This window comes from Hibiscus syriacus, unplaced genomic scaffold, assembly GCF_006381635.1.
Source record: "Hibiscus syriacus cultivar Baekdansim isolate YM2019G1 unplaced genomic scaffold, ASM638163v2 tig00110020_pilon, whole genome shotgun sequence".
Taxonomy (NCBI): domain Eukaryota; kingdom Viridiplantae; phylum Streptophyta; class Magnoliopsida; order Malvales; family Malvaceae; genus Hibiscus; species Hibiscus syriacus.
In genome coordinates, this window is record NW_024062568.1 from 987,117 (window position 1) to 1,014,993 (window position 27,877).

The 27,877-nt window shown below is 35.7% G+C and overlaps 1 protein-coding gene and 1 pseudogene across 1 annotated transcript; both read left to right on the forward strand.

Moving 5' to 3' along the window:
- The first annotated feature begins 22,295 nt into the window (after positions 1 to 22,295).
- Positions 22,296 to 23,674, forward strand: LOC120213041 (peroxidase 4-like). The gene is made up of 4 exons (XM_039211188.1): positions 22,296 to 22,585; positions 22,673 to 22,864; positions 22,946 to 23,111; positions 23,251 to 23,674. Exons 1-4 carry the CDS (start codon positions 22,538 to 22,540, stop codon positions 23,634 to 23,636), a joined length of 792 nt encoding a protein of 263 aa, XP_039067119.1. The 5' UTR covers positions 22,296 to 22,537; the 3' UTR covers positions 23,637 to 23,674.
- Positions 23,675 to 24,134: 460 nt separating this feature from the next.
- LOC120213043 lies at positions 24,135 to 25,716 on the forward strand (annotated as a pseudogene).
- The last annotated feature ends 2,161 nt before the right edge of the window (positions 25,717 to 27,877 follow it).

Sequence of the window (27,877 nt, forward strand, 5' to 3'; positions counted from 1 at the left end):
TGGATGAACATTCATTACATAAATGAATTTATGATGCTCTCCTTTAGATGTCTATTAGTGAAATATATTTCCAATTAAAACATTATTAGGAAAAATCTTGTGGGGTACATCATATTTTAATATGTATAATATATTGCTTCATTAAAATTGTTTTGAGAGAAACTCGATCGGATAAAACCATGAATATGAGGAAAAGAACACCAAATATTTTATTTTACTCATGGATGCATCACTCTATATCTTTAAAATGGTGCAACCCAATATTGAAGATTAATTTCTCAAATGTAGAGATATAAAGTATCGTAGTAAATAGATCTGCAAATTTTTCACTTGAGCGTGTCGCAACTAATATTATCTTCATATAAGACTATTGGAGCTTCTTTTCCGGGGCATAAATCACAATCTTTTCGTATGTGATGTATTACAGATCATAGCTACACACATTCATGATCAACGTCATGAATAGTCAAAATTTCAATATGAATAGAGGAAGTGACATCAATCGTTGGTTTCATAAAATGTCAAGAAATACCAGTATCACCATAATAAGAACATGAACGGTTTGTGATTAAACATTATGAGGATCAAATAAGTACCCGAATTTCGCAAAATCAACCAAATCTATTTTTAAATAAATTAAGAAAAGATAATCTCATGTATTTCGTATATTAAAGATAATGAAATATATGCTTAACTCTATTCCAATATCCTTGTATTGGATATGAACTAAATTTTACTATTAAATTGACAACAAATGGTATATCAAATCGTGTATAACTAATAAGATACATTAATGCACCAATGACACTTAAGTATGATACTTTAAGATCAAGAAGATAATCATTATTTTCACGAGGATAAAACATGAACTTTATTTTCATCAAGTGACCTACCAACTATTGGGGTGCTCCATATATGTATATTATACATGTAAAATCATCTTATAACATTTTCTATGTATCTCATTTAGTACACAAGAACTTCATTTTTTAGGTGCTTAATATGTAATCTAAAAAAATCTTGTCTTTTTGAAAGTTTTTCATTTCAAGTTCTTTCTTTAAGTACTCTATTGTCACAAAATTTCTCCATGAGTCTCAAACTCCCAATGACATTTAAATCATCAACATACACAATAATTATAATAAATCTGGATCCAAACCTCCTCTTGATAAAAATATATAAGAAATATGATAATACTTATATTTTTTTCTCTTAATAAGTATACTACATACTTAATTGAAAAAAGAAAAGAAAAGTATAAATTGATACTACATAGTAATATGTACATCTACATGATATTATACTTGTCTAAAGTTCTAACATAACACAAAATAAACATCATTAATCATACATAAAGTTCAACACATAGAAATAATCCAATACATCGTCAAAGTTTTAAAGACAAATCTTTAAATGTAAAACAATCGATATACTTTTATTTTCCTTAAAAATGATATCTATAATTTAATAACGGTTAAACGATGATTAACCGTTTGTCAAAATCTCTAATCGTAATTGTAGTCGTTACCGTTATATTTAGCAATTTGGTTAACTAAAATTGTTAACCTCAACGATTAGATTAATTAACATGTAAACTATAATGATTATATCGATTAACAGTTACGATTTAATTTGTACACTTCTACGTATCATTACCAAAATCATGCTATGATCTTGAGATTTAAAGTCATCCTTATTTATTGCAACTTGGATGTACTTAGATTCCATTTTGCCCAATGATTTCCTTTTGTATTGTCTTATACTTGAGCTCTCTTTTGAATACAATATTCTTAGACCTAAAAGCTATTTTGATCATTATCAAATCGTGATCACATCTGATTCGATTTATCTGTATTTTTTTCCCATTTTTTATTGTTCACATGAATAATTACTGATAAAAACCCTTTTAGAGCACCACTAAAATGTAGTGGTAAATAAAAGTTGTCATTGGAAAATGAACTAATCAAAGTGAACGCACCATTGGAAAAGAAAAGTGGTCAATTACCCAACTTGCTTCAAAGCCTTTGATTAAAAATCATGGTTAAGGCATTAAAGGCAAGGCATTGGTACTAACCACTTTCAACTTCTTCTGTATATTATATTACATTATGCCTTCCAAAAGACCATGAAATCAAAAGCAATTTCTTTGAACTAATCCATAGACTTCAACGGCTAAAAAGTATTGTTATCTTTAAAGATCTCGAGTTTAAAGATCTACGTCTGTAGAGACTTCAACGGTTAAAAAGTATTGTTCTCTTTAAAGTATTCGTAAATGTCAAGATTCGAACCCCTGACTTTGTTTAAAGAATCTAGTATCTCAACCCATTAGACCAATTGATTGATAGTATTAACAAATCAAATATTGATAATTAAATAATTTATTAATGATTTTTCAATATTTGAATTGTAAAAATTTAATTTAGTATATACCCCATTAGCTATAACAACAATTCATGTTAACAGTTATACTTTCCTTCGGAGAAATGATTATTTTACTTCAACACTAAGAAAGTAGATTTCTTGAGACAAAAAATAACGTCGATAAACTCCAAAATTCCTCATTAAATTCTTTATTATTTAAAAAGATTTTTAAAAAGATTTTTTCCCAATCATTACTAGAAAGTTTCGTTGGGAAAAAATTAAAGAGAGGGATCAAGCTTCTACCTAGTAGTGTATTTCTAACGAGAGGTAATTAATTTTAAGAGGGACCAAAAATAAAATTTCTCGTTTATTCAAAAGAATAAATACTCGTCTTTCAATCATTAACAACGCACACACATTTTGTAAATGTAACTATTCGAATTTAAAAATTTCGAGGGAGTATTCGTTCTTAATAACCACTAGAACCACTTGATGAGTTCAACAAAGAAAACATTATTCAACGACGTAGTTTTTTTTTTGTTGCTTTTTTGTATGTGTGGAATAATAACTAATTTCTTGCTTACAATTGAGGGGCAAATGATATCAAAAGCAACAAAATGAAGGTCCATGTAATGTTGGATGCCCTCTCCACTATTCTCACAAATATAATGATTGAAAAGAACATGTTTTATTTAGCTTTTTTTTAATTAAAATTTATTTTGTATAATTATTTCACTCACACATGATGGATTAAACCAGGTTTTGGGACATATCTTTGAAAATTTTGATTTCTCATATAATTTAAATATACAATCATCTAATTTCACACTATTCAAATTTTATAAGTTTATATTTCTAAATTTTTAACATAATATTTTAAAATTTTGAATCTCTAAAAAAATTATATGTCCGTCCTAAATGTGTTGTGAAATGTATATTGTACTATCATAATCCATATATTTTTCACTTTTTGCTATTTGTATGGAGAAATAAGGTATGGATATTGACGTCCATTATTTGAGATTATGATAAGGCTCTCTGAACCTGCTCAAATTGTGTTCAGCGATAGTGGAGAGAAACGCCCCTATCACACATTACTGAAATTTCTATGGTGAAAATGCAAGAGGAAAATCATAACACAAGCTTCTTAGTTGGACTGTGCCGAACTAATAATATATCGTTCCTTTGAAAATTTTAAATTATTTTAAAAAATCAATAGTTTGGGTTGATTACAAAATAATATGTTTTTCAGAATCTTTCTTAATTATTGATAATGACTATCAAATTAGGATCAAGGAAAACGATACTCACTTTTTAATCAATTTTGTGTCATCTATTATTAAATTATTAACGATAACAATAATAACCAACTTGGAAAATAAAATAACCAACTTGGGGTTGATACACCTAAGGAGGCTTTCGAATCAAACCATTTCCTTTTGTGTTTGTGGGTGTCGAGTTTGACTAATTTTCACATAATTATCCAAAGTTGGAAGTTTGATGAAGATGATGATAGAATTTGTAAATTTGAAGAGTTAATTTTGTTAAATTATTTAAAATTAAATCAAATTAATAGGATATACAAGTGTTAAAAATTATATATATTATTATACTAATTTAAAATATCATGTCACCCTCATTAACTAAAAAAAATTAAATATGTTAGTGATGACATTATAAGTTTTCATAAACCGATGATCAAAACAAAACTAGATTAATAGTTAAATGACTAAATATGTGATCTAAAATGTTTTTATTGTATTGTTTTTCAATATTTCTAATATGTACTTTTTATTAATATTAAGATATATCTATTAAATATATATATTGTCACGTTCTTAGTGTTTCGGTTTAGAGGACGTGTGACCTCAGACGCTTCGGGACGCTTCTTGGTCGATTGTGCGCCTAAGTAAGCCTTAAACCACGTCTTATGAGAACTCAAACTGACCAAAGGCTGGACAGTAGTGTGGAACTGTAAACACTATCGTGGCTACTGTAAACACTATCTTGGCTACTCTAGCCACCAAGAAAGGCAACTCTAGCCACCAAGAGAGGCAACAAGCAAAAAAAAACTAAGAGGAACTGTTAACTTCTTAAAAAGGCTACTTTTAAAGCCTTTTTCTCTTAAGTTATTGTTTGTTTAAAAGCTCATTTTAGTCATTTTAGGATCATGTAGTTGCATATAGTTGCATTTGTGGTGGTTGTGTTATTTTATTTCTTAATGGTGCTGTTTGAGGGAAAGGTGCAATTTGTCTATGGTGTGCAGGGAATAGAAAGAAAAAGGATTCTTTGGGAAGTAATGCCGCAGCATCACACGTTGCTAAAGCAGATTGAAATGCCTTGGCATTTCTGGCGCAGAAAAAGACAAAAAGATATTTCTGCATAAGGACAGCTGGCACTGGACAGCTGTCTCTGCACGTGAAGGACTGTTGTAACCGCCTGCCAGAGCTGCCAAAGGACCACTGCCACTTGGAGGATAATGTTCATGCACAACATGTGATTCTAGGGGTATGAGGGGTATTTTGCACCCAACAAACTCATCATTACCCCTAGATATTTTTTTTATATATGACACCTCATGGGAGAGAGATAGACACGGGCAGAGAGCACACGCATAGAGCAGAAAAATCACATTTTTATTTTCTCTTTTCCTTTCTTCTTCATTGGGATATTCCTCCATTGATAAATCTCCAAGGAGTGGCAAGCTAGGCACCGAAAGGAGCTAGCGAGCTAGGTGGTTCGTGGTGGCCGAGAGGAGACCTCCGTTGGCGCGTCGAAGGCTTCTTATCACTTCCCTTTTTGCTGCTATTTTTATATTATTTTGTGGGTTGTTGGAACGAATATTTTCATGACTTTGTGTTTGGATATTTCGAACCCCACCATGAACTAACTTATTTGGTGGTGGTTGATTTAATGGTTGTTTAAACTTTATTTTTAATGGTATATTTAAGTTTATTTTGGTTCTTTATTTGCTTTGCTTATGAATGCTTCACCATCTAGGCTTGTAAGAGGCATGGAAATGTCCATCTCTTAGATGAAGGTTAGGTATTCGGAAGAATCCTAAACTAAAAATACTTGTAAGTATTCGGAAGAAACGCAAGATAAGATCATCATAAGCAATGGGTTATGGTATTTTCAAGGGGCTTTGAACCGGCCTAGGAATATTATAACTTAATCCCTTAGATCTCGGAAGAGACTAGGTTAGGATTTCAACGACTAAAAAGGGTGTCTTTATCAATAGGGTAGGCTGTCCAACATCGTTGAGTGAGAGCAGATGTCTTGGCATCCTATTCTGTTAGGTTCTTTTGAACACCTTAGGAAAGCCCTGTCGAGTAAGTAAAGACAAGAAAGCTTAAATATACTTGAGAAATAAGTTTAGCAACCTTAGACCAATCCTTACCATTCATTTCTTTGGAAGCCTGTCACGTGAGGATTATTTTCTTCTTATTTTATTTATCTTTTTATTTACTGTCTTTACCATTTTTCATTGCCTTGACATTTCACCATACTCAATATTAAACATCCATCATTGCCACTGCATTTTCATTTGCTACACCATCACACCATCAATCCGCATCCACCAGCATACACATATCCATTGCCGTGACATTTGTATATATCAAGACTAACTATACTTAGATAATTTAGTGCGTTGCTTTGGTTAGACTTTCGTAATTTCACCCAATCCCTGTGGAGACGATACTCACTCATCATTATATTACTTGAGAGATTGTGTATACTTGGACATTATTTGCGTATATTTTATAGTACTCACAACACGCGAACAAGTTTTTGGCGCCGTTGCCAGGGATTGGCAGCCTGAAGTTATTTGGTTTTGGCAGAGCATTTTATTTTGTTTTGCATTTTTATTTTTTTGTATAGTTTACTTGATATTTTTGTTTTATTTTTCAGGTTTATTTAGTGTATGCCTAGAAGAAATTCTGAAGAGCCTTTGGAACCGATAGAACATGAGAGTGAAAGACTCTTTAGAAGAAGAAGAATTGCTCAAGGAAATATGTATCAGATTGGAAACCAAGGCATTGGTCAAGATGACGGAAATCAGAATGCCGCGGTATTAAATAATGCTGAACCTGCTATCAGGCCTCGTGTTATTCGAGATCATTTAAATCCGATGCTGGATGATCTGAATCCTGGGATTGTGGCACCCAAAATTCAAGCTGCACATTTCGAGCTGAAACCAGTCATGTTCAACATGTTGAATTCCATTGGGCAGTTTGGGGGTATGCCAACTGAAGATGCCAGGCAGCACATTCGTAATTTTCTGGAAGTTTGTGATTCTTTCCGCCAAGAAAGAGTGCATGAGGATTTTCTGAAATTAAAGCTTTTTCCGTATTCATTGCATGACCGAGCAAGGGCTTGGTTGAGTGGTGTACCAGCCGGTTCGATGGAATCATGGGCCGATCTTTGCAAGAGCTTCTTATTGAGGTACAACCCACCGAATATGAATACGCAGCTAAGAAATGAAATAACATCTTTTCTCCAGGGCAACGACGAATCCATGTATGAGTGTTGGGATCGTTACAAGAGTTTGCTTTGAAAGTGTTCAAATCATGGTTTTCATGATTGGACTCAAGTAGTCATGTTCTATAATGGAGTCAATGCACCCACGAGGATGTTACTGGATGCCTCAGCAAATGGGACATTGCTGGACGAATCACCTACGGAGGCATCCAGTATTCGAGTTCTATAATCATTGTTATCAATTTCCTTCCTCAAGACTTGGGAGTGGGAGGAGAGCACCTGGAGCATTCGAGTTAGAAGTCAAAGATTCGGTGTCCGCTCAACTCTCCGCTATTACTAATATGTTGAAGAACTTACAATGTTCCACTGATGTGAAGGAAGTGAAAACAATTAATCTGGCATGTATGTTATGCCAAGGCAATCATCACGAGAGCGAATGCCCAACCAACCATGAGTCCATCAACTTTGTTGGTAATTACAATCGAGGCAGCAACAATCCTTACTCAAACACTTATAATGCTGGATGGCGTCAGCATCCCAATTTCTCATGGGGAAATCAAGGAGCCCACAATGCTAATCAACCTATTAGGCAGCAGAATCACAATGAGCCTCAAAGTTACCAAAATGTTATGCCATGGCATAATGCTAACAAAGGAGCTTCATCTTCAGCGAGCATAAGTTCCTTAGAAGCTACAATTCAAGAATTCATATCTACTACGAAGACAATGCTGCAAGACCATTCTACTTCAATTAAGAATCAATGAGCTTTACTTCATAGTCAAGGCGCCTTACTTCAAAGCCATAGCTCGTCTATGAGAGCTTTGGAAAGTCAAGTTGGTCAGATTGCTACGGCATTGCAAGAGCGTCAGCAAGGACGTTTTCCAAGTGATACTGAAGTCACTAAAGGGCCTGGAAAAGAGCACTGCAATGTGTTAACTCTTAGGAGTGGAACACAAATCAATCGACAAGTCAAGGATAGTGGGCCACAGCATGATGATTCTAATCCCACTACTGAAGCTGAATTACAAGATGATAGAGTTTCTGAGAAGGACAAGGAGGAGGATTCTGCCAAGGTACCAGATTCTGATGCCAAGGCAAAAGAAAATTCTATTCCTACAGCTAAGGAAGCTAGACCTCCCCCACCCTTCCCGCAAAGATTGAAGAAGCACAATGATGAAGTTCAGTTCAAGAAGTTCATAGACATTCTTGATCAGCTCCATATCAATATACCTCTCTTGGAAGCTGTTGAACAGATGCCGATGTATGCCAAATTTCTGAAGGACATCTGTACCAAAAAGAGGAAAGTAGAGACTGTTGCCACGGCAACAGAATTTTTTTCTTCATTGAGTAAGTTACCGCCAAAGAGAAATGATCCGGGCAGCTTCATTATTCCTTGTTTAATTGGAGCTAATTTCGTTGGAAAGGTTTTATGTGATCTTTGTTCAAGTGTCAACTTAATGCCGAAATCGATATTCTTGAAGCTTGGCATAGGAGATGTAAGACCCACCTCAGTTATTTTACAACTTGCCGACAAATCCCATGTTAAACCTAAAGGGAGAGTCGAAGATGTCATAGTAAGGGTGGACAAGTTTGTGTTTCCAATCGACTTCTTAATTCTGGACTGTGAAGTTGATGCCAAGGCACCAATCATTCTGGGAAGACCTTTCCTAGCCACTGGACGTATCTTGATAGACTGTGAAAAAGGTGAACTCACCATGAGAGTGGCTGATCAGTGTGTGACTGCCAATGTTTTTAGAACGCTTAAATATGTTGATGACACTGAAGAATGCCAAGGCATTTCTGAATTGAACTCAGTGATTGAAGAAGAGACTGAACATCTTTGCCAGAACAACTTCATTCAGCTAGCAGAAAATGAATATTGGGTGGATGATGAAAGCTTAGTGGAGTCCGACGACTTGCCAATTTTGGAGGAGCAATCTAGCTTAGTACAAGTTAGATCAAGTATGAATTTTGAACCTCTGAATTTTGATGAATTCATTTCTCCTAAGCCTTCATTATTGCATGCACCCAATCTAGAGCTTAAGACTTTGCCAGGGCATCTTAAATATGTTTACTTAGGTAGCGATGAGACTTTACCGGTGATTATTTCTGCTAATCTTACTGCTAACCAAGAGCAAAGTTTGTTAAGTGTTTTGATGCAGCATAAGAAAGCAATTGGTTGGACTATGGCTGATTTGAAAGGCATTAGTCTCACGATCTACATGCACAAGATTCTGCTAGAAGATTGCCACGACAATTCAATTGAACCACAAAGAAGACTAAACCCTATTATGAAGCAAGTGGTGATGAAAGAAATTCTGAAATGGATTGATGCTGGAGTGATCTACCCTATCTCCAATAGCTCATGGGTGAGCCCTGTCCAATGTGTTCCGAAGAAAGGAGGCACGACGGTGGTTACAAATGAGGATAATGAGCTATTACCCACTCGCACTGTGACCGGATGGAGGATATGTATGGACTATAGAAAACTCAACAAAGCTACGAAGAATGACCACTTTCCTCTACCTTTCATCGACCAAATGTTGGATCGATTGGCCGACAAAGCATTCTATTGCTTTTTGGATGGGTACTCGAGGTACAATCAAATTGTCATCGCACCAGAGTACCAGGAGAAGATTATATTTACTTGTCCCTATGGCACTTTTGCCTTTAGGATGATGCCTTTTGGACTCTGTAATGCCCCGACAACGTTTCAGCGATGTATGCAAGCTATATTTTTAGATATGGTTGACGATTTTCTGGATATCTTCATGGACGACTTTTCTGTTTGTGGGGACGATTTTGAACGATGCCTCGGCAATTTAGCAAAAGTTCTCAAGAGATGAGAAGAGGCTGAGTTGGTCTTAAATTGGGAAAATTGTCACTTCATGGTGACTGAAGGCATTGTATTAGGCCACAAAATTTCACACAAGGGTATTGAGGTAGACAAGGCGAAAATTGAAGTGATTGAAAAATTGACACCACCAACTTCGGTCAAGGGAATAAGAAGTTTTCTTGGACATGCTGGATTTTATAGAAGATTTATTAAAGACTTCTCCAAGATTTCTAAGCCCTTGTGCACATTGCTTCAACAAAACCAACCCTTTGTGTTTGACGAATTATGCCTCGGCGCATTTACTGAGCTGAAACGACAACTGATCTCGGCACCCATTGTAGTCCCTCCCGACTGGACATCACCATTTGAGCTGATGTGTGATGCAAGCGATTATGTCGTAGGAGCTGTTTTAGGGCAACGGCGAGGTAAAATATTTCATGTTATTTATTACTCTAGCCGCACTTTAAATGAAGCACAATTGAACTACACCACCACTGAAAAAGAATTACTTGCCGTAGTATTTGCTTTTGATAAATTTAGACCTTACCTAATAGGCACTAAAGTTATTGTTCACACTGATCATTCGGCTATAAAATACTTAGTGAACAAAAAGGATGCCAAGCCTAGATTTATTATGTGGATCTTACTTTTGCAAGAATTTGACTTAGAGGTGGTAGATAGAAAAGGAATTGAAAATCAAGTTGCTGATCACTTATCTAGGCTAGAGAACAATTCTGAATGCCATGACAATGTAGATATCCAAGAGGAATTTCCTGATGAGAAAATTTTATATGCCGCGGCAATCCCGTGGTACGCTGACCTTGTTAATTTTCTTGTTAGTGGAATTGTGCCTTTTGATTTGAATAGTCAGGCTAAAAAGAAGTTCAAGCACGATGCAAGGCACTATTTTTGGGATGAGCCATATCTGTTCAAACATTGTGCCGATCAGCTCATTAGACGATGTGTACCTGAAGAGGAGCAAAGTGATATTTTGTACCATTGTCATTCGGCCCCAAGTGGAGGCCATTTTGGTGGAGCAAGGACTGCTGCTAAGATCTTGCAATCAGGCTTTTACTGGCCAACTTTGTTTAGAGATGCCCAAGCATTTTACAAAGGATGTGATCGATGCCAACAGACTGGAAACATCTCCAGACGACATGAGATGCCACTGCAAAATATTTTGGAGATAGAGCTGTTTGATGTGTGGGGCATCGACTTCATGGGACCATTCCCATCTTCTAAAGGAAAATTATATATATTACTTGCTGTGGATTATGTGTCAAAGTGGGTGGAAGCAATATCAACATCAAGGAATGACTCCAAGACCGTACTCAAGTTTTTGCACAAGTATATTTTCACTCGGTTTGGAGTACCTCGTGCTATCATCAGTGATGAAGGACCCCATTTTGATAACAAGTTGATTGCCAAGGCATTGCTGAGATATGGAGTTCGACACAAGATTACCACGGCATATCATCCACAGACAAATGGCCAAGCTGAGATATCTAATCGAGAGATCAAGCAGATTTTAGAGAAAGTGGTGAACACAAAGCGAAAGGATTGGTCGTCAAAGTTGGATGAAGCACTTTGGGCGTACAGAACAGTATTCAAAACTCCTTTGGGGATGTCACCCTTCAAGTTAGTGTATGGTAAAGCTTGTCATCTCCCGGTTGAGCTTGAACATAAAGCTTATTGGGCTATCAAGCGATTGAATTTCGATGCTCAACTAGCTGGGGAGCAGAGATTATTAGAACTTAATGAAATGGAAGAGTTTAGAGCACAAGCATATGAGAATGCTCGGATATACAAGGAGAAAACCAAGAAGTGGCATGACCAAAAACTGATGCCACGGCATTTTCATGTGGGGCAACAAGTCTTGCTTTACAACTCCAGACTTAAACTCTTTCCTGGGAAGCTAAAATCTCGATGGTCAGGGCCATTTGAGGTGCATTATGTCTATCCCCATGGAGCTGTTGACATCAAGAGAATAGACAATGGGAAGATCTTCAAGGTCAATGGCCAGCGTCTGAAAGCCTACAATAGAATTCCACCACCGTACAACAAGGATGTGTTATGGCTGCACGATACTGAAGCGTGCCCAGAGGAGAACCAAAATTCGATGCCTCGGCATTGAATTTGTGTCTGTGCATAAATAAAATTTAACATTCAAGTTTTTTTCTTTAGTTTTATTTTATTTTATTTTGTAATTAATTTTTGATCTGATTTATAGGGACCACATTGCTGCAAACCGTACAAGGAGCGGTTACCAAAAGGAGGAAAGGACAAAGCATTAATTGGAGAGATATTCTTTTGATTTGTTTCTTTTTATTTAATTTAATTTATGACATTTACTTTTCTCTTTCCACAGTTTTTGTCCCATCATCATCATTGCTTTTTGGCAGTTTTTCCTTCCCCATACACGCACAACACCCACCCACTAACTTCTCTCTTAACCGTCCTATCACCCCTTTTTCCTTCTTAATTTTTTTTAACTTTTTCTTTTATCTTTCATTATTCATTTTTCTCTTTCATTTTAACTTTTACATTTTCTCTTTCTTTCATTCATCTTCTTTCTTTGTTATTTCTCCATAGCCGAAATACATCCAAGTTTTTAAAGATTTCAAAAGCTTCTTCCTTTTTCATTTTTCTTACTTCAAAAACACTGAAAATGGTGCGCTCAAGACCGGCTCCAACCGACACGACCGCTTGGCAACAGTTTGAGAACGATGAGGCCAAGGCTCGGTTCCAAAACTTCAAGAACCGAAAACTCTTTTTTGAGTTAGGATTTATTTTTACCGAGGAAACCGATGGTGGTTTTGGACCCGATGTTATGGACATCGTGACGCCGCTTAAGTGGCAGAAGTTTGCCCGTCATCCTGGTTCGGTGAATGCCTCATTAGTTAAGGAGTTCTATGCGAACATTTCCAAGCCCAATCAACACTCCATCTTCGTTCGAGGTAAGCAAATCCGTTTTACATCCACTGCTATTAATCGTTATTTTCATTTGCAGGATGTTGTGGATAACCATGCCACGTTCGAAGAGGAAGCCGATAGCAACACATACGATGGGTCTTGGAGGACCTTTGTTTCGAAAACACTGAGTGGAATGGTCGCCAGACGAGCCGATACTCGGTCAACCGGGAATGTCTTCAGTCGCGTGCCAAATTATGGAATCACTTCCTCAAGAATAAACTCATGCCCACCTCCCACAACACTACGGTATCACTTTCACGCTTATTGCTTTTACATTCTATAATGGTATCCCGTCCGATTGATGTGGGTCGTATCATTGTTCAGCAAGTTCACGATTGTTTGGGTAAAAAGACAAGTGCTTTGGTGTTTCCTAATTTAATTACCGCTTTATGTCGTAAGAAAAAGGTTGAGGAAAATGCTTTTGATGAAATTTTACCTGGATTATCGGCATCACTAGGGCTAGACTTCCACTGTTGTTGGGAATTGAAAATCCCAAGTTTAACGACCTTGTTCATGAGAAATCTGCAGGTGCTACAGAATCGAATGCCGAGGCAAGGTTACTTGCTCTCGAGGAAGCTGTGACGCAGGCTCAAGCTCAAATGCATGCTTTACACAGTGACATCCGTAACTTCTTTGGATATGTGAAGCATAGAGATGCTGTGGTGGAATCATTCTTTCAAGAAATCATTCCCCACGGACAACGGAATTTTCCTGGATTCCCAGATGAAATTCTGCCGGCATTCAATGCCGAGGCATCTCCAGAGCCTGAGCACGATGCACATGATCCTCCTGCTGATGACCCTACTCCTGATACACACCGTTCCGAAACTCCTGAATATCCATCCACTGTCCCTGTCGAAGAAACACCCAGCCCCCTCCCAGCACCCAATCCTTCTCATGCACAACGTAGTGGTCGCCGCACCAAGACCACGGCTGGACGCATTGCGCACTATTACTCCAATTCTTCCGAGTCCAACCCAGCACCTATCCAAAAGCGCACCCGATGAGGAGCTACTAGCACCTCCAAAGAACCACCACCACGTAAACATTGAGGTACCTCTCTTGCATCCATTTTCATTTAGTTGCATTTCATTGCATAACATATAATTTATAGTTAGTTTAGTTCTCTTTAAAGCATTGAGGACAATGCTTCCCTTAAGTTTGGGGGAGGTATTGTTCTTGGTAGGTCATACGCATGATAGCATTAGCATAGTATTATGCCATGGCATCAGTAAATGGTATGACAGTTAGATGAAATGTTTTGAGGATACCCGATGATGATAATTTTGTTAGGCTAGAATCTGAATGTAAATGACTGTTGAGAATGATAGAACTCACTCTAGGGCTTGATGCTTTGTGAAAAATATTTACACGATTTGTATGTTTTCTATACTTAGAAAATTTAGGAAATTTTTATGAAGGAACTTTAGTTAGTCTTGGCATTGAAATATAGTATGGTGTTTAAAAGAAAAATAAAAAACAAACTCCCTTAGAAATGAAACTGTGAATAAATGCTTAAGCATAGCTGTAGAGGGACACTCCTCTTTGGGCGTGGCATTTCCTGGAACTTTCTTTAATAAATGGAAGCCTTGTGCATATGAGTGAATGAAAGAAGTCACGGGATGACTCTACTTAACTAGCTCAGGGATGGAAGGTATGCTCCCTTTCATCTAGAGTGTGGGAGAGTAGGTGTGATGAGCTGACTCACTCCGTAACAGTTTAAAAAAAATGTGCTTAATGATAAGTAAATGCCTTGACAAAAACTAGGGGACTTGATTAGAAATTGTCTAAATTCGCTAAGTATAGATTGGATACAATCATGCACACACACTACCACAAAGGATTTTGACCTAGGGAAAAGTACTTGAATTCTTGATAAAGTCTAGCATGTTGAAGCCTATCGTTCTGAGGGTTGAAATTCAATTTTGTCCTACTGTCTTACTATCGAACTTTGCCATGACATTATGCTTATGTAACTGCTATCCATTGCTTGAGGACAATCAATAGCTTAAGTTTGGGGGTGTGTTATTATTCCTAAAAAGGCTACTTTTAAAGCCTTTTTCACTTAAGTTATTGTTTGTTTAAAAGCTCATTTTAGTCATTTTAGGATCATGTAGTTGCATATAGTTGCATTTGTGGTGGTTGTGCTATTTTATTTCTTAATGGTGCTGTTTGAGGGAAATGTGCAGTTTGTCTATGGTGTGCAGGGAATAGCAAGAAAAAGGATTCTTTGGGAAGTAATGCCGCGGCATCACACGTTGCTAAAGCAGATTGAAATGCCTCGGCATTTCTGGCGCAGAAAAAGACAAAAAGATATTTCTGCATAAGGACAGCTGGCACTGGACAGCTGTCTCTGCACGTGAAGGACTGCTGTAACCACCTGCCAGAGCTGCCAAAGGACCACTTCCACTTGAAGGATAAGGTTCATGCACAACATGTGATTCTAGGGGTATGAGGGGTATTTTGCACCCAACAAACTCATCATTACCCCTATATTTTTTTTATATATGACACCTCATGGGAGAGAGATAGACACGGGCAGAGAGCACACGCATAGAGCAGAAAAATCACATTTTTATTTTCTCTTTTCCTTTCTTCTTCCTTGGGATATTCCTCCATTGATAAAGCTCCAAGGAGTGGCAAGCTAGGCGCCGAAAGGAGCTAGCGAGCTAGGTGGTTTGTGGTGGCCGAGAGGAGACCTCCGTTGGCGCGTCGAAGGCTTCTTCTCACTTTCCTTTTTGCTGCTATTTTTATATTATTTTGTGGGTTGTTGGAACGAATATTTTCATGACTTTGTGTTTGGATATTTCGAACCCCACCATGAACTAACTTATTTGGTGGTGGTTGATTTAATGGTTGTTTAAACTTTATTTTTAATGGTATATTTAAGTTTATTTTGGTTCTTTATTTGTTTTGCTTATGAATGCTTCACCATCTAGGCTTGTAAGAGGCATGGAAATGTCAATCTCTTAGATGAAGGTTAGGTATTCGGAAGAATCCTAAACTAAAAATACTTGTAAGTATTCGGAAGAAACGCAAGATAAGATCCTCATAAGCAATGGGTTATGGTATTTTCAAGGGGCTTTGAACCGGCCTAGGAATATTATAACTTAATCCCTTAGATCTCGGAAGAGACTAGGTTAGGATTTCAACGACTAAAAAGGGTGTCTTTATCAATAGGGTAGGCTGTCCAACATCGTTGAGTGAGAGCAGATGCCTTGGCATCCTATTCTGTTAGGTTCTTTTGAACACCTTAGGAAAGCCCTGTCGAGTAAGCAAAGACAAGAAAGCTTAAATATACTTGAGAAATAAGTTTAGCAACCTTAGACCAATCATTACCATTCATTTCTTTGGAAGCTTGTCACGTGAGGATTATTTTCTTCTTATTTTATTTATCTTTTTATTTACTGTCTTTACCATTTTTCATTGCCTTGACATTTCACCATACTCAATATTAAACATCCATCATTGCCACTGCATTTCCATTTGCTACACCATCACACCATCAATCCGCATCCACCAGCATACACATATCCATTGCCGTGACATTTGTATATATCAAGACTAACTATACTTAGATAATTTAGTGCGTTGCTTTGGTTAGAATTTCGTAATTTCACCCAATCCCTGTGGAGACGATACTCACTCATCATTATATTACTTGAGCGATTGTGTATACTTGCACATTATTTGCGTATATTTTATAGTACTCACAACACGCGAACAGGAACGAAGGGACAAAGAGAAATAGAGTAAATGTCTCATAGTATTATTATACTCTCAAAGTGAGAATGAATGGAATGAGATGAGATCCACCCAAATAAGATGAAAATAGTTGAGCTTCCACTCAATCAATGGCCTAGATCGATTTACATTAACGACTAAGATCTGCCCAATTCTTACAAGATCCCTTAATCTAAGGAAATCAAACCTAGTCATGTCTAATCACATCAATTAGTGGGAATCTTTTCTTGGATACGTGTTCACACTAGATATGGAAACAATGCCTCATATTATTATTACTCTCTCAAAGTGAGAATGAATGGAATGAGATTAGATGAGATCCACCCAAATAAGATGAGAAGATTCTCTGTTTATAGTTGAGCTTCCACTCAATCAAACCTAGTCTTATCTAATCACATCAATTGGTATGAATCTTTTCTTGGATAAATGTTCATACTGGATATGGAAACAATCCTCCAAGATATTATCTGATATGATGTCACTTTCCTTATCTGCAAGGTCAATGTGAATAAGCTCCACAATATTCTCCAAGTGATGGGCCAAGTCTGATGATCTTGACAAACTTGATACTTCACATAGAACCTCTTTAACGGACACTTGTGTCATCGTCTCGGACCCAAATGTACGAGTCATAACATTATATATATAACTTAAGGAAATAAATTATATTCATATTTAACATATTCATTTATCACACCTGAATCCGAATAATGAAGACATGCAGGGAAAAGATTTATTTAGTGGTCAAAAGACATATGTATAATGTCAAAAGGCATAATGACAAAATTAGTACTTAATGTTTAACATGATAGTCATTTTAACGCATATTCTTTTTTCTAAACAAGCTGACCCCAAAATGAAACGTTGGGGGGCCAAATTGCTTCAAAAAAAAATAACATGAGTCAAAATGACTATTTTACCAACCTTCAGGTACTACTTTTTTCATTATGCCATGTCAAAATTCACCATTAGCGTTTGACTAAATATTTATTTTAACTCTTAATTTTTTAGCATTCTAACCTCCAACATTTTATTTTTGGATAAAATATCTCTTGGTTGAATAGAAATCATTATTTGATTAATTATTAATGTTAATTGTTGATGTAAGACTATCAAATCATCACTCTTAACACATGATATATATCACATCATCATTTTTTACATTATTATATCACATCATCAATGATATATATATCCAAAACAAACTTACATTATAATTTACCTGATTTTTTAATATATTATAGTTTCAAATATATATATAACTTTAAAAAATTAGAGGAAAAAGATTCCTTTGGGAGTCGAAAGAAATAATGCTTCACTACCTTTGGCCTAGATACTATTGAACTATCACATTCTGAACTGTCTCTACACTTGTAGACATTGCAAGTGGCAACAAACATGCCAATATATCATTGTTCATGAGAAAGACGTAGCATCTGGATGAAATCTTAAGGACCAATATAAATTGAAAAATTCAGATCATCATGTCTTTATTACATCAAGAAAGTGAAAATTCTGACGTCTATTTTGACTGTTTGGCATGCTCTGGTAGGAGCCATGGAATTCAAGATTATTATTAAACATATTAGTAAATAAATTCACACGTCGTCCAATGAATAAAAAAAAGTTCATATATTATCAATCAAACAATATAATAACTATATTTAAGGTATATATTTAATAAAACTCATCAATTAACCTCAATAATAAAAGGGAATATTATTCTCTTAAAATTCTAAACATATATTACCTTATAGCCCTAAACTATTAAATCAATATATTATTTATACACAAAAGTATAGTTCTCATATTTTTCTTTCGTACCAAACACACTCAAAATTTGTTTTATTTTTATTTTTTTCATTTCATTTTTCTATCGCTCTGTTTTTCACCTAACCGTTTTGAAATCTGAGTTCTAAAATTAGCTATATTCATTTTTATTTAATCATTTATTTCTATTATATTAATTGATTAATTTAGATCGGGAATTGTATAGTCCCGTTATGGGGACAATTCTCCAATCTAATTTTTTCTATTTACAACGCCTAAAATCTAATGCCACATTCCAATTCATTTACTTAAGTTAATATTTAATATTTTTATATATTAATTTTTTAATTTTTTACTCTTTTAAACGTACATATATTAAATTTTTATATAATATTATTATTTATTATTATAAAGTTTATGTTTACACTGTACATATTGAAATTCAAGTTTGGTCATAAATTGTGTTCTAAATGAGCCTCTCTCTCCCTATGTGTGTGCATATATATATTAGGATCATGTTATACAATGTAAAACTCTTTTATATGGGATAAGATTTTGTTACACGATGTGAAACTCTTTTAGTTTTATATAAATTTATGACTGTCGGATGAATGAAAATATATGGCTGAGACTAACTCTTTGTTTTTTTCTAGTAAATATCTTCTCATTTCATGTTGTTAATCTCAACCATCTATTTTCACTCATTCAACGATCCTAAATATATGTAAAATTAAAAGAATTTTACATTGTGTAACATGATTTTATCCCTATATATATATAATCATGTCTCTTAAAAAGAATGCCCACGGACTAGGTCAATCTAGTGCTCAAATTTTTAAAAAATTCCAGGCCCAGGCCTATTCAAATTATCCAGCTCTTTTTTTTATCGTCAATACATGAATAAATTAGCCCATGGGTTAAAAAACTTTATTCATATTTAGAGTGGGCCTAGAGCCGTAAATGAGTCGTGTCGAGCTTGACTTAAATCAAAAACTTTAAAATTAATTTTGATTCAACTCGAAAACTTGCAAGTTTAAAATTGTCAAGCTCTACTCGATCTCGAAATAAAAAATTAAAGCTCGAATCGACTTGAAAGCTTATAAGCTTAAAATTTTGAAGCTCCACTCGAAATAAAAAAAAATTAAGTTCGACTCAATCTCGAACACAAACATTAAATACGTAAAGACATATTATATATATTTCAAAAAAGAATGCCATGGACTAGGTCAATCTAGTGCTCAAATTTTTTAGAAAATTCAGGCCAGGCCTATTCAAATTATCCATCTCTTTTTTTTATCGTCAATACATTAATAAATAGCCCATGGGTTAAAAAACTTTATTCATATTTAGTGTGGGCCTAGAGCCGTAAACGAGTCGTGTTGAGCTTGACTTAAATCAAAAACATTAAAATTAATTGATTAACTCGAAAACTGCAAGTTTAAAATTGTCAAGCTCTACTCGATCTCGAAATAAAAAATTAAAGCTCGAATCGACTTGAAAGCTTATAAGCTTAAAATTTTGAAGCTCCACTCGAAATAAAAAAAAAAATTAAGTTCGACTCAATCTCGAACACAAACATTAAATAAAGAATGCCAATGGACTAAATCTAGTGCTAGAAAATTCAGGCCCAGGCCTATTCAAATTATCCATCTCTTTTTTTATTGTCAATACATTAATAAATTAGCCCATGGGGTTAAAAAACTTTATTCATATTAGTGTGGGCCTAGAGCCGTAAACGAGTTGTGTTGAGCTCGACCCAAATCAAAAACATTAAAATTAAAACTTGATTAACTTGAAAACATGCAAGCTTAAAATATCAAGCTCTATTGATCTCGAAAAAAAAAATTAAAGTCGACTCGACTTGAAAGCTCATAAGCTTAAAATTTTCAAACTCCACTCGAAATAAAAAAATTAAGCTCGACTCAATCTCGACCCCAAACCTTAAACACATGAAAGATTATATTTTTTTTGAAAAAATAACATATAAATGTTAATATTAATAATAATCTAATTACATTTTTAAATATATTATTTTTCGAGTTGCTCGCGAGCTTTTCGAGTCGAGTATAAGTAGTTCGCTTTGACGTTAAGAATTCGCCGATTCAATTTGATTCAAGTGTTGATGAACTTTGACTGAGATATCGAATTTATCGTGATTTAATTCCTGAGTGGGCCACTTGATCCATATATAAGTCTACAAAATTTCAAGCCTAATACTTTTATGAGAACTCTGTTAATTTGGACAAATTTTAAACTTTACGAATAACATGAGGTTTGAATAGTTCCATTCAATGTCACCATTTTAAATTCCATACAAGGAAGACTATTTGGAGTTGAATTTGTTAAATTTCACCTTTGATAAACCTTTTTTTTAATTAATTGGGGTACAATTAATAAACTCTCAACCATTTGATACTAAATATTTTTACCGAAGTCATGTTTGAACCCAAGGTCTTAAAGGATAACAATCATTCTTTAACCACTATGATCGATTGATTATGCTTAATTATTTAATTCTACTTATTTAAGGAAAATAAAGTTAAAAAAGTGAATATATATTGAATAATTTAATGTAATTATAAGTAGTATATGTTAATATTTTTTTTAAATTTATTGACGATGCACATACGCCCTATAAATATAACTATTCGATTCGAGATAAAAAAAACAATACTTTCAATTACTCTGAGGCCAGTAGATAATTCCAAAGCGAAAATTATTGAATGAGTGTCAGATTGTATTTACAAGCTTTGTGTTATCATAGTTATTAATATCGTTTACCCTAGTTTACAACTAATTTCTTGAAACAGAAACAGTAATAATAGCAGGCTACATGCATCCATATTCCTGCAAACCACTTTTGGGGTGGAAATAAATCAATATTTCAGTTTATCCAAAACAGAAGAGAACAGATCCAACCCTGTTTTTCCTCGGTGACAAAAATTAATTATAATATGTTGAAGAATGGGTGGGGTGGGATGGCTCATTTTCCACAGTAGGGTAGGTTGATGGTTTTGGGAGTTTTAGAGGTTGAAACGCAGTGCCAAATGCCCTAATTTATTAGGACACTGATGTGAAAGGCTTTGCCACGTACTCCACAATTTCAAACGAATATTTAACAATCATTCCCTTTGTTAAGGTTGCCCGTTTGTTAAGGTTGCCCGAAGTGCATGGTTTTCAGGACGTTTAATTAGCAAAACACAATGAGGCTTGATTGTCAAAGATGGGTAATGAGAAACCCATCATTTTGGGAGGAAAAACAAGCATAAGTGCTCAATCACATTAACATAGCCCATCAAGAGAATAGCGAGTTATCACTTGCCTATTAATAGTTAATGTTAGGGTAAACTACACGTTTAATACCTCAATTGCCATTTTTGTTCCGTTCAGTCATCCGATTATATCTTTTAAAAATTATACCTAACGTTACGTTTTGGTTTATTTTCGTCACCCACCATTAGAAAATTAACAAAAATGCTTATGTGGCATTTTTATTTTTCGATGATGATGTGACATTACCTTATGGTAACACGTTAGCGTCACCATTAATTTTTTAATGTCGGGTGACAAAATGAAACCAAAACCAAACGTTAGGTATGATTTTGAAAAAATAGTTTGGTGACCAAAATGGAACAAAAGTAATAGTTAAGATACTAAACATATAATTTACCCTTACTTTTATTCATATATATATATATATATATATATTATTATATTATAATTTATTTATGTTTTATACTGAATGACTCAGATCGAAGTAACTCGATTAATAAATAAATGTTTAAACTATATCTCTTTTTTTATTTAGATCTTTAATTGTTTTTATTAAAGTAAGTTACGTGTCAAAAAATCATTGGGTAACGCTTTCCCTTATGTATCAAAGATTATCATATAATCAGTTTATAAGATGGAAATGATGTTTAAGAACAATATAAAAAGAAAATTTGTCATTTTGATGAGCTTGCTAAACATAGATTATAAGAAACAAATTGTCATTACTGTAAGGGTTAACTCTAAGTCTATTTGTGTATGAAACAACGTATAATTTCTCACCTTTTCGTTAAACATCAATGGCAGAATTTCTAAATACATGAACAAATTGAGCTAATATTAGGCTCAGAAGGGTACTATATTCCACTTTGCGCAGTTTTCGGAACCCCAAAATCATTGGTTTTTTCTTCAAGATTTCGTAAGAACTCCCATGGCTAAAGCTTGTTCCGTGTTACTTTACTTGTCTTTCTTGTCTCAGGTGCATCTGTTGTTGGCGGCCATGGAAGCAAACTCTCTCCGAATCACTACAAATCAACTTGTCCCAAAGTACTTTCCATCGTCGGAGCTCGAGTCGAAGCCGCTGTAAAGCAGGAACCACGCATGGGGGCATCTTTGCTCCGCTTGCATTTCCATGACTGCTTTGTTAATGTGAGCATCATTGTTTCATAATGTTGTGTTCTTTTTAATGTATTGGATTCAGTCTTCAAGCTGTTTGATCTTTGGAAAATCTTGCAGGGGTGCGATGGATCGATATTGTTGGACGATAATTCGACGTTCACTGGCGAGAAAACTGCAGCTCCAAACAATAACTCGGCTAGAGGATTCGATGTGGTCGATGACATTAAAGCTAAACTCGAGAAAGCTTGCCCCGGAGTCGTTTCCTGTTCCGATATTCTTGCCATTGCTGCTCGTGACTCGACTGTCGTGGTAAGTCCACATTTGAGTAGATGTTATAGCCGTAATTGAGCGCAATGTGACTGAAAAAATGTCTATGACCACAATTTGAAGTTGGGTGGTCCATCATGGAAAGTTAAGCTAGGGAGAAGGGACTCTACCACTGCTAGCAAAAATGCTGCAAGAAAGCTCATTCCTGCACCCAATCTCAACTTAAGTGCTCTCATATTCAGCTTCCGTGCTCAAGGACTCTCACTGAAAGACTTGGTGGCACTTTCAGGTAAACTTGAACTCGTCAAATTCGATCATTTCGAGCTATGGTACTCGGACTCCGGTACTTCTTTTTCATGTACGTTTAGGGTCATATGTCTCAGTACCCATGTCAAATACAATAGTACTTTTAAGAATTTTGTATGCAGGTGCACATACTATTGGCCTGGCAAGGTGCACATCGTTTCGGGCACGCATCTACAATGACTCCAACATCGATCCCTTGTTTGCCAAGTCCCTGCAACGTAGATGCCTGAGAACCGGGAAAGATAACGTTCATCGATCCCTCGACTTACAGACACCAACTTCATTCGACAATTACTACTTCCAGAACTTGTTGAAGAACAAAGGTCTCCTCCATTCTGATCAAGAGCTTGTCAATGACGCTTCAACCAATTCCTTGGTCAAAAACTATGCTGCAGATTCTTCAAGGTTTTTCAAACAGTTCTCCAAATCCATGATCAAGATGGGGAGCATCAAGCCTCTCACTGGAAATTCTGGGGAAATTAGGATCAATTGCAGGAAAGTCAATTGAAAAATACCTACTGAGACAACAAAATGTAATAAAAAAAACTGCAAATTATGGTTCTTGTAAGAGGATTATAGGGTGTAGGACATCGGTAAACTAATAGAGAATGCAACTCTTATCAGAAACAGCTTGATTGATTAAAGATATGCCTGCAATTATATGACTATGATTATGATTAACACTAAATTTCGATAAATTTCTGCCGAATATACATCGCAGTAATCGATTACGATAGCATTCGTTAAACGAAATCTCAGGTCTGAATTAGATTTTGTTTACTCAAAGGTAGCATTGAAGGCTGAAGGAATCTCAAGCGTTCATAAGAAGATCCTGCAATAAACATGGCAACAAACTAAAGGCAACCGATAAAAGTTACTTGGCAACCCACATTATCTTTGTTTAAACCTTACACGTTTACCATTTCCTTTGTGGTAATCAATCAAATTAACGCTTTTACACAATATAAAAGGGGTATCACTTTGTTTCCAATATGATAGGCAACAAATTACATTCTTTATTCGAATCATTCGGTTCGACAAAGTGTTTTCATGGCTTGTTTTCTTTCACTGTTTCTTATCTTGGTTGCTGTTGTTTGTTCATTTCAAGCCAAAGGCCAACTCTCCCTTGTTATTACTCATCCACCTGCCCGCAAGCTATTATTGTTGAGGCAGAAGTCGCAGCTGCTATAAAGAACGAAACGCGCGTCGGAGCTTCGTTGCTGAGATTACATTTTCACGACTGTTTCGTTAATGTGAGTGCTCTTCGTTTTTCTTGAAATACTGTCTTGAACGGCCGTGTCGAATGCGTTCTCAGACACAAGTCTGAGTAACATAGTGTTCAATGTTTTCGTTCATTTATGTGAATCCTCGTGGTGAATAGGGATGTGATGGATCGGTGCTTTTGGACGATAACTCGACGTTCATAGGTGAGAAAACTGCGGTTCCGAACAATAACTCGGCGAGAGGGTTCAATGTCATCGACAAAATCAAAGCTCGACTGGAGAAAGCATGTCCTAGAGTTGTATCCTGCGCTGATATTCTAGCCATTGCAGCTCGTGATTCGGTTGTTCAGGTTAATAAACTAAGTTCTGTTGATGCTCTGGTGAAATCGATCTCGCATGAGGTTTTTAATTCCGAAACAAGACGATATCTCGTCACAAATTCTGGACGACGATCTTTGCATTAACAATGTTGTTGACTGATAATTTTTGTCGAGTTTGCAGTTAGGGGGTCCGTCATGGAAGGTAAGATTGGGAAGAAGAGATTCGACCACCGCCAGCCGAAGTGCGGCAAACGCCAGAATTCCACAACCAACCTTCAATCTAAGTGCTCTTTTTTCAAGCTTCTCAGCTAAGGGTCTCTCATAAAAGACCTTGTAATACTTTCCGGTAATCCGAACATTTCGAAGAAATCCGATATTTCATTGCGGTCACTATTTAAATCCCTGATTATCCTCCAAACAAGTACGCTTTAACATCGACTTACCATGGTTCGATTTTGGATTCACAGGTTCTCACACCATCGGCCTTGCTCGATGTACATCATTCCGGTCACACATTTACAATGACTCAGACATAGATCCCTCCTTCGCCAACTCGTTGCGACAGATTTGCCCGAGAAGCGGAAACGACAACGTGCTCGCCCCTCTCGATCGTCAAACACCGACTCGTTTCGATAGTCTGTATTACGGAAATTTGTTGGACAACAAAGGCTTGCTCCATTCAGATCAAGAACTCTTCAATGGGAATTCATCAACTGGTGATTTGGTTAAAAGATACGCTGCCAACACTAAATTATTTTTCAAGAAATTGCCAAGTCTATGATCAAGATGGGAAACATTAAACCTCTTACAGGAAATGCTGGGGAAATCAGAATCAATTGTCGGAAAGCAAATTGAAGAACATGTTTTCATTCCTGCAAGAAAGTATGAACACCAGTTTGAGATGACTGAACTGTTTGTACGATTTAAACTGTCCATGTTTTACAATTGTGTGAATGTTTGTATGTTTAGTAAATGAGACGTCTGTGCTCTTCAAGTTTCTCAAAATCGACTCCAATCAAAGTTAGAGAATCCATCTTAGTCATCGTCGAGTTCGAGCTATAACATCTCAAGCTATCAAACTCAACAAATTCGAGTATTCTAATACAAAGTTATCAAATACAAGTATCAAACCTGGATATTGTAAAAGTATATTTTTCATTAACATACCTGACTGCTAGAATTTCTGTCCCAAAAAAATTATCAACTTTAACCATAGACTGTTGAAAAAGAAGATTAGATTAGCAAAAGACACTAATTTTTTTTTATTGGAAGTTGAAAAGAAAGCAGATAAATCACATGAGCTCATTTAGCAGATAAAGCAGACAAAAATTAATGATTGCTTAATATGAGCTCCAATCACATGCCTGCTACTTTATTATTATATTGGAAAAGGGAAATTAATCATCTAGAGGCTCATTTAGCCTTACAGGGTAAATAGTTTCTTTCACTAGCCTCCATCCACCAGTCATATTCAAAGTAAATCACGTGACTACGACAACACAACGACGACGACGATTCAAACGTGGATGATTCACACAAACGGACTGCTGCATACCCCTTGTTGCTTCGGACTTGATCCAAGTAACGTAAGCCTAGCCTGCATTATTGGTATACACAGAAAAAACTTGGATGGACACACAGACATGACAAAAAGGTTCCTCCATTACATGAAAGCAATAATTCACAATTGCATAGGAACCAAAGCACGTGTTGATGCCAGTGTCGGCAGAGTATGATTTGCAGGAACTTCAATGTTGCTAAACAAAGAAAACCTATCAGTCAACTACGATTAACAACATCCACAAAGTGTAAACTAAACTATTATTGTCACTAGCTATAACTGGATGGACACAGTGCTGACTACGATGGGGAAGACTTTCAAGCATCTGATACTGCACCGAAATCTGTCGGTGATTATATATTTACAATGGGGAAGACATTCGTATCTGATAAATATCTGAACATGTGTATGGTGGGGTATTGTTGAGAAATCAGCTAAGTAATACCGGAAATAAACATGCAGTAAAAACAAATAAAGAACACAAAATTTAACGAGGTTCGGCAACATGTCCACGTCCTCGGGAGCGATGAGCGATTGTTTTCTTTTTATTCGCAATAATAATCACAATTAGATTACAATTACAGAATATAAAAGCAACCTCGGTTGGAAACATTTAGAAAATATTAAACATACTCATGTTAGATACATATTCGTATTTGATACTCACACTCTAAGTTAAATAAGTATATTAGATAATATTGCAGGGTCAGAGAATCTTAATTGCATTATCCTAAATCATGCAGTAAGCAACATAATCTTCAATCAATCCAACTCATCAGCTGATGCCACCTCTTATACTTCAAATGGACCAACCTTTGCAAAATAAGCTCTTTGCTTTTATTTTACTCCGTCTCTAAATATTGAACATGGGTATAGAAATATGATCCTATAAGGACTCCAAATGCATGAAAATCTTTGTTAAAAAATTGAACATATCCGTGCCCAACACACATTTCCGAAACTCGGAATCGAGTTCGAGTTACGTAGCTTTGCTTGTCAATGAAATCTTGGGCAAGTCATGCTTGGAAGCATATACCTCAATCTTCTTTTGGCATTGTTTCTGTGGGTGACATAACCAAAGTATTAAATCCCGGCTTAAAGATATTTAACCAGATATCTTCCAGGGTTCATGTTTGGAAGAAAACAAGCTTCAAAGAGACAAAAGCACAATATGACTTGATGCAAAAGCAAACATCAACATGTAGCAGGTAGCAAACTAATACTAATAACGTAAAGAAAGCAAAAAAGCAATTGCAGATAACAAAGTGGCATGTTACTGCTCTTTTGCTTCCCACATATATTCATCCGGTTTTTATGTTGAATACTTTAAGCAAATATCAATGTACTATAAAAAAATACTAAAAATGTAACAAATGCAAAAAAATGTTAATGATCCAACTACAGGAATGTATAACTTTGGGGTTAAAATGATTCCATGAAGTGAAAAGGGGAATACTCCATCGATGCAGCATTTTATCCCTATTCTTTCTTCTTTTCCACCCCTAGTGGAGTAAAATGCTAGAAACTTATAACGAAAAGAACAATAATTTACTGTCACCTGCCATGAATCGTATCTGAAAATTCTTAGTTGCACACCAAGGGAAGCAATTATGACAAGGGAAAACATTGTACATATACGCATCAT